The sequence below is a fragment of the Engystomops pustulosus genome, chromosome 1 (assembly GCF_040894005.1).
Source record: "Engystomops pustulosus chromosome 1, aEngPut4.maternal, whole genome shotgun sequence".
Lineage (NCBI taxonomy): Eukaryota > Metazoa > Chordata > Amphibia > Anura > Leptodactylidae > Engystomops > Engystomops pustulosus.
In genome coordinates, this window is record NC_092411.1 from 60456586 (window position 1) to 60470419 (window position 13834).

At 43.6% G+C, this 13834-nt stretch overlaps 1 protein-coding gene across 1 annotated transcript; it reads left to right on the forward strand.

The window, feature by feature from the left end:
- Positions 1-975: 975 nt before the first annotated feature.
- Positions 976-9977, forward strand: LMNB1 (lamin B1). Its single transcript, XM_072141565.1, has 11 exons — positions 976-1618; positions 4833-4989; positions 6049-6174; positions 6267-6437; positions 7024-7149; positions 7223-7443; positions 7535-7760; positions 7839-7943; positions 8401-8520; positions 9059-9172; positions 9453-9977. The coding sequence occupies exons 1-11, from the start codon at positions 1260-1262 to the stop codon at positions 9480-9482; spliced, it is 1755 nt and encodes a 584-aa protein (XP_071997666.1). The 5' UTR covers positions 976-1259; the 3' UTR covers positions 9483-9977.
- The last annotated feature ends 3857 nt before the right edge of the window (positions 9978-13834 follow it).

The following is a 13834-nucleotide window of genomic DNA, read 5'->3' on the forward strand; positions in this document are numbered from 1 at the left end:
AGCCGCACCGTGTGACTATACTCCTTGGATTGTGTGTTCATAGAGCCGCACTGTGTGACTATACTCCTTGGGTTGTGTGTTCATACATAATAAAGCCGCACCGTGTGACTATACTCCTTGGGTTGTGTGTTCATAAAGCCGCACTGTGTGACTATACTCCTTGGGTTGTGTGTTCATAGAGCCGCACTGTGTGACTATACTCCTTGGGTTGTGTGTTCATAGAGCCGCACCGTGTGACTATACTCCTTGGGTTGTGTGTCCATAGAGTCACACTGTGTGACTATACTCCTTGGGTTGTGTGTCCATAGAGTCGCACTGTGTGACTATACTCCTTGGATTGTGTGTTCATAGAGCCGCACTGTGTGACTATACTCCTTGGGTTGTGTGTTCATACATAATAAAGCCGCACCGTGTGACTATACTCCTTGGGTTGTGTGTTCATAAAGCCGCACTGTGTGACTATACTCCTTGGGTTGTGTGTTCATAGATAAGCCGCACTGTGTGACTATACTCCTTGGGTTGTGTGTTCATAGATAAGCCGCACTGTGTGATTATACTCCTTGGGTTGTGTGTCCATAGAGTCGCACCGTGTGACTATACTCCTTGGGTTGTGTGTCCATAGAGTCGCACTGTGTGACTATACTCCTTGGGTTGTGTGTTCATAGATAAGCCGCACTGTGTGACTATACTCGTCGGGTTGTGTGTTCATAGATAATAAAGCCGCACCGTGTGAATATACGCTTCCCTATCCAGTACGTTGTGCTCACTACCCTCTGCTATGACAATAAGCTGGGTGTCCTGGTGCAGCCCTGCCCCCCACCCCCTCCCATTGTAGACCGCGGCTCCGCGCACCTCCCCCCAGTCATCCCCCCGCCACCTAAATCAAACAATTTGAATTTAGTCTCAGACTCGGAGGGTGGGCGTGTTCTCCGTGCCTATTGGCCGCCGGGCACCACGTGACGGTTCTGGCGCCATATTGAGGCCAAGCCTTCTCAGTGGCCGCTGTTCCTGGCGGGTGATCGCAGCGGCGCTCATTGTGCTACTACCGGATTGTATCCCGAGGCTTCACCCCGGACACTGGGGTCGCGCTCCGTGGTTTCCCTCCGTCCCCGTGGATTTTATCTTGTGTGACTTCGCTGAGGCGTGGAGCCGGCGCTCGGTGCAGCCTCTGCCCATTGAATCCTCGTAGCCGGCGGGATAAAGTTTGTGTGGAGTCGGGCCCGCTCACGTGTGGAGACAGGTTCTTTCTATCGTAGACCATGGCGACCGCAACCCCGACCGCCCCTCGGCAGTCCAGCCGGCGCAGCAGCATGAGCACCCCGCTCAGCCCGACCCGCATCTCCCGCCTGCAGGAGAAAGAGGAGCTGCGGCACCTCAATGACCGCCTGGCCGTCTACATAGACAAGGTGCGCAGCCTGGAGACGGAGAACAGCGTGCTGCAGCTGCAGGTCACCGAGCGCGAGGAGGTGCGGAGCCGCGAGGTCACCGGCCTCAAGGACCTCTACGAGACCGAGCTGGCCGACGCCCGCAGGACCCTGGACGACACGGCCCGGGAGAGGGCCAAGCTGCAGATAGAGCTGGGCAAGCTGCGGGGCGACTACGAGCAGCTGCAGCTCAGGTGAGTGACTAACCCGGGGATCCCCGCATTGTCTCCCTGGAGGGATGCGGGTAACCCCCTCCTATGGCCGTGTTCACACCTTCCATCATGTGATTGGGGCTTTATGTGCTGAGCACAATGGCCGCTACTGCTGAGGGTCCTCATGTACAATGTATATGAGCCTGGGGCTAGTGACTCCTAAGCTTCCTGTCATTTTCAGGCTGTTTCCAGAGAACAATAGAGTATTAACTCTTACAGCAGATTCCAGCTTTCGCCCGGCAATCCCTTATGCTGTGTAGATGGAAAGGGCTCATTGTTTGGGGCTGCGTCCTGTCAGTGCACTAGGCGTAGTTGTGCCTCCCCTCCCCCTGCTCATTCAGAGCCGCTCTGTAACCCTCCTATGTCACTCACACCCTCTTGGCTGCCAAAAACAAGTGCTGCTCTCCCGCCACTACTCCGCCTGCCAGATCTAGTGGATTTGTGCTAAAACATATGCTTCTTATTGTGAGCCATCACCGGAGCCCTGCACACAAGTTGTGTAAAGTTATGGGGGCGTATGAGGTCATCGGCTGCTGCCATCAGCCTAGTAACAGATGGCGATCAGTGACCCCAGACTGCCTTGTCACGTCACGGATTAGATAAAACGAGGGTGATTCCTAGGATCTCTAAGGATAAGAATTGTTCCTCGATGCTGTGCATTGCATGATATGGATTGGGGTGAATGGCATCCAGAATTCAGTTTTGTGAGTGCTGTCGTGCCCCCTCTGTGCCAGGCAGAGCTGTGGCAATATTAGTCAGGCAGGAGAGCTGGACTGTGGATGTCCTGCTGTATACAAGGTGTTCCTATTATCCTAGAACGCGGTGTACCATAGTCTCCAACTTTTGGCACAGATAAATACAATAACAATTTAGTGTAGAGATGATTCCAAGTTCCATCGGAGTGTTGCTGGAGTGTAGACCTCTGTCCAGAGCTCTCCCATGTATATTGTTTTGATGTGACATACATGCTGGGAGTCTGGTAACCCTGTAGGTGTGAGGTCTGTGGTCACTATCCTGTAGTAGCAGCAGCACAGGTTGGTGTATGGAGTAGTATATGTATTCTGTGCTGTGATTCCACTACAGCAGGTCTCTTAATACGTGTGCAGTGACCTGGTGGAGTTGGCTTTCTGCTTGTTAAGATGTTCTAAAGACGTCTCCGGTGCTTGACTTGTTGCCCTCTGGCCGGCAGTGCTGTGGCAGCTGCTCCTGGAATGGGGCCCAGTGTGTAATATGAGGCGGCACAGCTGACGTGCACTTGCTGTAAGACCGCACTCAATGCACAAAGGCTTTATATATTTGCTGTCTATACTTTATTGCATCTGCTTGTAGCACACGTGTAAATGTAGATTCCTGCGCTATAGACCCAGGTACTGCAGGGGGTGCATGTAGGAAGCGCCTGTATCTGCTGACTGCATAATTGTTATGTAAGGTCACTATGACTGTTATGGTGGGCGGCAGGCGCTACACAGATGAGCAGCGGAGGCTGTATATTACTAACATCTGGTTATACCACGTGGGAAATCTCAGGAGGTGTCTTGTAGTCTAGTGCTGCCGCTCTGTGGTCACGTATCAGAGCTGCATCCACAAGAGAAACGTGTGCAGGGGGATTTTTCATCAGATTCTCAATGTAAGGAAGCGGATAGTTGGCACATTTTATATTTGTCCACCCTCGTACTTGAGAGAATCGCATGTTCTATCAACTTTTCATAAAATATATTTTGGCTTTTCATTTTAATGTAGATTTTTGTGGATTGAATGATCCCATAAAAATGGGTTATTGGCTCTTTAATAGCTATACTCCCCAGTGCATGGCCAGGAATTGAGACTATCCTCCTTGTGTCACCTCTATGACAAGCAGATGTGCCTTCTCCATGAACTGGCAGCACAGAAACCCGCAGGATGTGTGCAGGCCTCAGCCTCTAGATTTGTCAGTGCGTGGGGGTCATTTAACTGCAGAAAAATCTGATTTCAGTAAAGTAAAATGTCATTTGTGTTTTCCAGATGTTAGCCATAGGTTGTCACTTATGAAGGCTTTTGTCAACTTTTCTGGTTAGCACGACTGGGCCTAGTGGCAAAAAGTACAACTGGCTTGGTGGCAGGGAGGGTCGTTCTCATTCCTTCATGTATGTATGCACCCATTTTGGCACAAATGGCCAATATTTTGCAACTTTAATAAAATAAGTGAGTTGTACTGAATTGATCTCATCTGAGGTATATTTGCAACTAAAATGTTGCATGTCTGATTTTTTTTTTTTTGTGATCAATCCAGTGCCAATTTTGCAATAAAAAAAAGCAGTCTTCCCTTGCAGCAAATGCACACATGTAACGGCTCATTTAAAGAATCTATTTCAAACATACATTGAAAATTCTGTAGCTTCACTTATGTAGAAACTTGTCTTGTTTAATCCCTGAGTTGAGTGGTTTTGTTGAAACTATAACATTCAGGACCCCGAGAAAGCTAGGTCCCGTTGGCTGCCAGGCACAACAGTGATTAGTTATGCACTGCAGCAGATAATGTAATGTAAACAGGAAAGTGTCAAGCCAGGCAGAGGAGCTACAGGGTGTCATCATCCTAAATGTTTTAATTGTTCAGCAAAACAAGATGTTTCTGCATCAGTAGAGCTACAGCATTCTCAGCGTATGTTTGCTTCATAATGCATCAAATCAAATGGTAGGTTTCCTCAAACATCCCTGGCAAAAGCCCCTGCCATATTGTGCTACTTTAGTATTGCAGAATAACTTTAACAGATCCTGTTGGATGTCGTGGCTGGGAGTTTCAGGGTACTCAAGTACATTATGTGGCAGCTGAGAGTCTTAGTTGTCTTAAAATGAAACCTAAAGGTTCAACCCTCCTCTCCCCTAGAAATGAAGTACAATCATTAACGTGTTGGGCATTGTCATGTCTCAAATTGCCTGTGTAATTCCTGTAGCAGAAAATGGCACCAAATTGTTGCCACTTTTTTTTGCCGTTTTACACAAAAGATTTAGTGATCTAAAGGTCATAAAGTCCCCAAAATGGTAGCACGGTCATCTTATTACACAGCGCCCCCCCCCCCAAAAAAAAAAGACAAGTGTGAAAAATGAAAACTCTTAAGTTGTGTCCGTAAGGGGTTGGTTAGTTTTCCCCAGATCTGTGTATGCTCATGTAGAAGTGAATATGAACCACTTACATGTAATATTTATTGGTTTGTTGTAGTTTTTCAAAGAAGGAATCAGATTTTGGCGCTCTACAAGGCAAACTCCGGGACAATGAGGCTCTTCTCCACAACACAGACGCTGCACTGGTCACTGCAAAGAGTGAGAAGAAGTCTCTGGAGCAGGAGGTGGATGGGCTCAGGGCTGAGATCGGGCAGGTGAGTTGTTACTAGATCCCTACACTCTCGCACATCACTTCTGTCTTTTAGAGCGGTTATTATAGTCACGTGATGCTTGGTGCTTCCTGTAGCAGTCATTTACTTTATCAGCTGCCGTATGTATAATGAATAGCGCTATGTTGTGTGGTAGTAAATTACCTTATTTCATTAGGTTTTGCTGTTTACAGTCTTGCTTTTACACAAGTTAACGTATGGAAGTTATCCATTAACAATTTTGTTCAAGAACATTTTGATTCTTTAAAAATATATTGTTGCAATCTATAGTTTACCACTTACACTCTAATTCTTGCTCTTAAAAAAACCCTAACCACGCAAGTTGCCATTACAATGGTGCAGTTACCCAAATAACATCACAGAATAACATTTCATTCTGGGTTTATCAAACTCCTTTCTAAAATGCACCTTTAATACTCCCCTAAGTATGATGGTTTGATATCCCTATTTAAAGCTCTTGGCTCCTGCATATGGCAGCTCTGCATATAATCGGTAGATGAATTAATCTGTCTGCACCATAATACTGGGGTAACTTGCCCCTGAAATGCTGTGCATCACAACTATCGTAAGGTTTTTAACCTGTCCAAAGAAGGACATGTGTGGTAAAGAGGTGGTGTAGCCTTGCCAGAAAATTATATAAGATGATTAATCTGAGCAGTATTTTACAGTGTTTAGATCAGTAGAGAGTAGAACTAGACAGTTCTCTGCTGCTTCAGATTAGACTCAATCTAATAATTTACAATATGTACAGCACAAAATGGTTTCTGTAGGATAATACAAAATACATTGATGTGTTGCCTATGCCATAACCTCACTGAACCCTGGTTTAATTGTATTTATGAAACTTTGGAATCACCTTGTAACCATACAATGTCTAGGAGCCTCATGCTTGCCAATGGCAATCTTGTATAGCTTCATAATAAACAGCTGTAACATAACACGGGTACATGTCACTGTACGGTGCCACTTACACGCAGTCCCACTTCACCTTCTATATAGTAGTAAGGATCACTATTGTGAATTGTAATAACCTTTCTTTTTCAGTTTGAAGCTGCTTTGGCGAAGGTAAAGTCTCAGCTTGGTGAGGAAACTTTATTGAAGGTGGATCTAGAGAACAGATGCCAGTCTCTGTCTGAGGAGCTTGAGTTCAGGAAAAATATATATGAAGAGGTAACGATTACTGACTGAATGCTTAACACCCTGGTAATAATTCTGATTAGATGTTGGCAATGTTAAATCTCTATAAACATTTGTGTCTTCAGGAGATCAAAGAGACCAGAAGACGACATGAGACCCGCTTGGTGGAAGTTGATTCTGGACGTATTGTTGATTATGAACACAAGTTGGCTCAGGCGCTATCAGAGATGAGGGCACAGCAGGAGGAACAAGTCAAGGTCTACAAAGATGAACTGGAGCAGACTTATCAGGCAAAGGTACGTCCAATACATGTCATATCTAGAGCTATTTAACCCCTTCATGCACTTCTGAAAAAATGTAATATTTTAATGGCTGTTTAACATGCTGTTGATGGCATTGCAACAGCAGAGATTGTTCAGATGGAAGATGCTTAGTTGAACTTAACTCTTTTAGTTCAGTTGGTGATTTTTGGTCAGATTCTAAGGCACATGTGAAGACTAGAGAACAGAACTTTCATGCCTGGTAAAATCCAATGAACTCCATTGTAGGCAATGGTGTCACTCAAGCTTTGGGGCCTGCTCCATTTGATTTGTGGAGTGAAATAAAATATATGAATGCCGGCTATATGTGTAAATGTGACAATGTTATCTGCATAAGTATGTATTACATTTGTCACTTCATGTCCCTTAATAGAAAGTGATGTACAAGTAGCATTGTGTGTTTAGTGATTATACACACTGGTAGAAAAACCTTTTTGTGGTCAACTGCATTTAAATGTCAGTGTCATGACTATATGAAGAAATCAATTCCTGTTTGCTGGCGATGCTTTGATGTTCAAATAGGGTGCTTCCTCTTCCTCTATACATGTGTTTTCTGTTTCAGCTTGAGAACGCCAGGTTGTCTTCTGAAATGAACAGCAGCACAGCTCAGAGCACTCGGGAGGAGCTCATGGAGAGCCGCCTGCGCATTGACAGTCTTACTGCCCAGCTGTCAGACTTGCAGAAAGAGGTATACATTTTACTTATACATTTTTAATTTAAAAAATTCAAATTTACACATTTACATAAAATTATATCTTCAGTCTAGGGCGTGGTATGACCGGATGCAAGAGTTGGAAGAATTACTTGCTAAAGAAAAGGATTCTTGTCGCCGAATGCTTGCAGAAAGGGAGCGGGAAATGGCTGATATTCGGGACCAGATGCAGCAACAGCTCTTAGACTATGAACAGCTTTTGGATGTCAAACTAGCCCTGGACATGGAGATAAGTGCATATCGCAAACTGCTGGAAGGTGAAGAGGAGAGGTAAGAGACTGCTGTGCAGAATCTGCTTGACACTTTCTTTATGTATGTAATTTATTCATTTCCTGAATATCTTTTTCACTTGTGTTTTAAGGCTAAAGCTTTCCCCCAGTCCTTCATCCCGCGTGACTGTATCTAGAGCCTCTTCAAGCCGAAGTGTGAGAACCACAAGGGGCAAAAGAAAGAGGATTGATGTAGAAGAATCTGAGGCAAGCAGCAGTGTTAGCATCGCTCACTCCGCTTCTGCCACTGGCAATGTGTCCATTGAAGAATTGGATGTGGATGGGAAATTTATCAGACTGAAGAACAACTCTGAGCAGGTATGGCTTGCTGGTCTACAGGTTATATAGAGAAATCCGTAATGTTGGGTTAATTTAATGCTGTTACTGTGATTACAGGATCAACCACTGGGAGGATGGGAAATGTCCCGAATTATAGGAGACACATCGGCAAACTACAAGTTTACTTCAAGATATGTACTGAAAGCAGGACAGACTGTTACAGTAAGTTTATAATTTCTGCTTTTTAGAGATGTTAACGACCTCAGACTTCTACACCATTATAAGCCTTACACCACAATTATCAAGAGTTTTATACACTTCTTACAACAAATAAGGGGGCTGTGCATACCTAGACAATACTTCCCTTCCCTACAGTCAATGGCTAGTGTTATGCATAGTCAATCTAAACTTGTCAATGAACTGTCTGCTAGAATGGGAAAAAGAAAGCTTTCCAATGCAGTAGGGGTGTTAGTGTGCTGTATCTGTACAACTGAAATCTGAATATTTTGTTGTGATGACATTACTTGCTAAATACTTTGACCCCCCCCCCCATCTCTTTAGCTGCCCTTGTAAACACACTTTAGCTGGTTCTCAGTACTCATGGGGTTGTACACTGACCATGTATTGTATTTTATTTACTCATATAATGAGCTTTGTAATTTATAACTTGCTATTTTAGATCTGGGCAGGTAATGCAGGAGTTCCTGCTAGTCCTCCTACTGACCTTATCTGGAAGAATGAGAAGTCTTGGGGCACTGGTCAAGATGTGAAGGTTGTGTTGAGAAACTCACAAGGAGAGGTATGTCTGTAAACTACTAAACCTTAGGATATGGGTTGTGTAGTTGCAGCTCTTTGAAATCACCTATAAGGTTTGGTATTAAAATGTGTAAATCCACAATGTTTTTGTACTGCATACATGGACCAATCATATAAAAGGTCTAGTGGCAAAAAAGTACTACCCTATTCAATCCTCCATCAGTCTGTTTACTGACTCTGAGCAGCTATTGATTGTCATGAACAAAGGTTCACCATTGTTTTGCTGAGGGTTTTTTTTTTTTTTTTTTTTTTGACAACTTGTAGCGCTTGAGATGCATGGACTGAAAACTAGCAACTGGGACTCCTTGCATCATAGTAATATATAATATTCCTCCTGCTATGTTGGGCAATAGTGCTGGACTGTAATCATGATTAGTGGGGGAGATAGTAATTAGTGAATCATAATGATATGATCAGTCCGCACATGGAGTCATGGTCTGAATGTGTCTCTGGCATTAGGTTTCTGGATGCCTGTTTCTAAGAAATTATCTAAGCGTTTTTCTTAATTTCTTTGTAAATAGGAGGTTGCTCAAAGGACGACTGTCTTTACAACCTCTATACCCGAGGAAGAAGTTGATGAAGAGGAGATAGAGGTAGCAGAAGAAGTTGAGACAGAGACCCGGCCACGCCGACAGGTACGAATCGGACCCTTTAGTTTATCTTTTTTGGAAAATCCAGAATCTTGTTAAAGGAAATCTACCATCAAAATCAAGCATTATATACCAGGCACTTGTAGGTCCAGGCACTGACTGGATGATCTTGTATTTATCTGTGACCATTTATTTTATATTCAACCATTCTAATGAGCCTGAAGGATTTTCCTCAACAGATTAGTTGTTGCCTATTAATACAATCTGCAAACAAAGATGACCCGACTATAAAGTTTTGTATTAATTTGCTTTTCATTTCTTTCAGGCTGCTGACAGGGGCTGTTCTATCATGTAAAGCTACCACCAGACTGACTACATCCTACAGATCTGAGCCTGTCGGTGTACAGCAGAGAATGCCCAAGTTATGGCCTTAACTTTTTATTACAGTGATGGGGCATTTGGCCATTTTAGGAATTGGAAAATGTAAAATGTGAATTGACTGGTTGTACACTGTTATACCCTGGATAATTCAGGAATGAAATCTTAATGTGAAGGCCATGTATTCTTGTCACCTGCCAGTCCTAAGTGACTGCACTTCTAGGTGCTGTCTAGTTGGGGGCACATTACATTTCTGCTTCCAGCTATTTTTTGTACTGAATTGTTCTTATTTTTTATCACAATCTGAATTTTAAACCATTTTACTCCTCAGCTTTATTGCAAAAGGTGTTATTTGTATCATGTGAAAAATGCAGCTGTTTTATTGAAATTTTTTTAGATTAGTTTGGTGGGTGGGTAATGTGTTTAGCTATTTTAAATGACACCAAGGTAAAATAAAAAAAAAACTTTGTAATTCTGTCCTTGAGTATCTTTACTGTTGACATGAATAGAAACCCATTTGAGCTACTGCATCACTTGGTTATGCTTCCCTAGACCTGTACTCAATACAATACATGACATCTTTTAAATCTTAACCCTGTTTCCAGGAGACAAACTTTGGTCGCCATAAGTTTTATTTGGAAAAGTCTGAAACCACTGTACAGGTACAAAACTCCTACAAATGGATCTGCCATAGAGTTCCTCCATTAAAGGGGCTGTTAGGAATAAAATTACCATATGAATGGAGACTTTAAAAAAAAAATAAATAAATAAACCTTGCAACCAATTATACCTCAACATTCCTATTCAGTTACTGGGCAGTCACTGCTGGGTCTCTGGCGGTTCTGTCCCATATGTGGTTTTAGCCATGTGGTTCTACTGTAAGGTGATCATACCACAAGACTGTAGTTACAAGTTGTCCAACATTGCTTTTGCCATTAGTCTTGTGTGCTGTTCTCAGTGACATCTTGGATGTCCTTGCCCAAAGCTCAATTTTATGGTTCTATGCCAATGTATAGGTTCTCCATTGTGCCATCAAAACTGCCTAATTTTGTAAATGCTTCTGGTGGCAGGTTATATCCTTAGGTCCCATAGACATGACTGTACTGGCCAGATCAGTCTCCATAGAGCTCTGTTACAGCCGGTCATGGTGTGGTGAGCACAATGTCACACTGACAAAGCAGGTCCTATCTAGCATTGTGGCTGCTCTACTTCCTATGGTAAAGTGGAGGCATGAGGAGCACTCACAGCAAAGTGCTCTGCAATGTCTTGTAGATTGCTTTTTTTTTTTTTTTTTTTTTTTTTAAATTTGCAAACCAGGTATTCTGATATTGGTGTACTGTAGAAGTGAGGTACCTAACTTCCCCACAAAACTGTATTGACTAGTATAAGCCCAGGGTGGGAAATGCAGCTGCAACTAAATGTCCAGTAGGTGCCCCTCCAATTAATGTAATGGCTGCCACAGTACCCCCTGGCGTCCTCTTCTCCTGCAGCACCGCTTTGGTTCTGGCCGCCCAGGCAGGTTCAGGTTTGTCTGTTGAAACTCTGCGGATATGGATATGGACCATCGTCATATGTCACACAGGTGCATTGCTCATGTAAGCAGCTGTGACATCGCATGACCATGGGCTGAGTTCTAGCAACAGGAATTAAACCTAGAACATCTAGAGAGATTGGAGAATATTCAAATAAACATTCCAATATACTTACATGTGTCAGAGTATGCTTGGGTAAATGGGAATGTAAATGTCTGGGCCTTAGGTATTCCAGCAGAACATTGATCTGAGCTATTGTACTACCTGTTCCTATAGTGCAGTGATGGCGAACCTTTTAACAGCTGAGTGCCCAAAAAGACACCCAAAACCCCCCTTATTTATCGCGAGGTGCCAATAAAAAAAAATTAAAGCAGTACTTTCCGGTTCCCTGTTCTTCAACAATCATATTTGCCTCCTGAAGACAGCAACACAGAAAGATGGAAAATGTGCATAATTTTACCTTCTTCCCAGTGTCCCTCTGTAAACCTGTAGGGGCCAGCAGGAGGTCCTCCAAAGATAATTCGACCCTGTCTACTCATTCTCCCTCTTCCTACATACCCAAGTAGCAAAGTAAGTATCAAAATATGACTGAAAGCAGCATTTTCTAAGTTGCTTGGAACTGCTGGAAGATTCTTCGAGTCCTATCTGGTGTGCTGGGGCGATGGCCCAGGTGCCCAAAAGAAAAGGCTCTGAGTGCTGCCTCTGGCACCCGTGCCATAGGTTCGCCACCACTGCTATAGTGTATCGGTCCATTGTCCTCTCCTCTAGTTGTATTAACCTTAGATGGGGAGACATGTGACCCTGATGCTGGGAGAATGCATACCCCTTCTACAGTTTTGGTATATGTCATGGACTTCTGACCAGACAGGTTTTGTAGCAGCTGCAGGAATATAAATCCATCGCTCTGGAGTATACAGCTGCCTCTAGCAGTTGTTCCAGTCACATCTGTTTTTCCTGTACAATGTCCAGTCTGTGCCTCATGTGGGACCCTGGAAATGGTAGACTTGCTTTACAGTGCAACAAATGTCACCATGTGGATTTTTTTTTTTTTGGATCCTCATATGATGCTGAGCGTAGTCATAATTGCACACATGGATCTGTGCAGCCTGTTCTGCCTTTGCTTTACTCTATTTGTGTGAATCTGTACTAACTAAAAGTAATGTGTAAATTACCTGCAGAGACTTCTCGGTATGGAGTAGGCTGTCTGGGTGTAGATGCCACTCCACGCCCTAGTAGCCTCTCTCCGGAAGGGCCCGTTTGTGCCTTCTGGTTGGTGACTCTGAATGGTAGTTCCATAGAAGCAAACAATTTATGAAAGGAGCACATTTGGCTTTACCACAAGATCTACATCTGATGGCAGATTCCTCGTGATGGGTTTCCTTATGTTTGTTTCCTTTTAAAGGACACCTGTCATCAGGTCTGTGCCACTTGTCCTGTCACCTCTTCCTGTTGGAGTAGCTCACAAGGATCCCATCCCAGCCTTTATCTAGTTATTTCATACATTATTCATTGTAAAATCATCTATTTTTTATCATGTAAATGAGGCTGGTCACATGGTCAGAGGCAGTGATGTCACCCCTGTTCCCCCTCCCCTCTCCTCCCCCTGCTCATGTCTGTGTGTAATGTATAGTAAAGCATGGCTAGTGTGTGTGTGCTGCATCTGCTGACATGCTGCATCCTCCTAATATACAGGTGAGAGACACAGACATCAGCTACACATGAATCTGACATGTTCTGCTGTAACATGGCTGCCTGGAGCTGCTGTATCTCTCTTATACACACACACATGCACACACAGGCTGCAGGGGGCGCCAGTACCAGGAAGCACATCATTATACAGCCTCACTCCATTAAACAGGCTGTCAGTCAAGCACTGGGGGTGTGGCTGTGCCTCCCACTCATGAATAAGGTGGACAGCTTGAATATGCTAATGCTTCATTGGACATTTCACAGGTCATTTGCATACAGCTTTAGGACCTCATTGCTTAGGTTTACAGGCATGTAGAGGGACAATGAAGGGATAGAGGCAATGCTCTCTAATAGCAGTTTATGAAAATATATTTCCTTTAGAGGGGTTATTTTGCATGATGGGTTCTCTTTAAGTACAGCTTACAGATTGCTTAACTCTATTTACTTGCGTTGTAAACGGTAGAATAGGCTGCACAGCTCTGTGCGTGTGAAAATGGCAATATTTAGCATATGTCTTATGGTAGGTTTCCTTTTAATGGCTTCCTGTTTTACTTGACTGGTTTAAATCCTGCTGACCACAAAACTTTGTGCAATCAGAATGACACAAGTCTCATTACATAGTTTCTAACATGGAAAAAGTCTGTGTCAGCTCTACTCACTCCAATGCTCACCGCAGGACTGCGTACACGGAAACGCCCCGGCAAGGGAAAGTTCACAGGTAGAAAAGAAGAGTTCCAGCGCTCGTCCCAAACGGTATAAAAACTTCTTTATTTGTGCAACAGCAGGTTCGGATATGTACAATGAAGAAAACTGATCGACGCGTTTCGGCTGTTAAGCCTTAGTCATGATCTATTAGAACTACTAAAAACACACATCTTAAATACAAAATCAAGGTCACATGACCCTAGTAGTGAGGTGGAGCGTACTGAAATTAACCCTTAATGGCAAATGTCTCACATTGAGTTTCTAACATGGTACCTTTACAATCCAATCATCAAAGAAACAAATGTAAGCTCCGTTAAATAATAACTAAACAGTATTTTGTAAGTGATAACCAATGTTTAGAAATATTTTTATTCGGCTGGAATTCATACAGGAACAGGAAAGT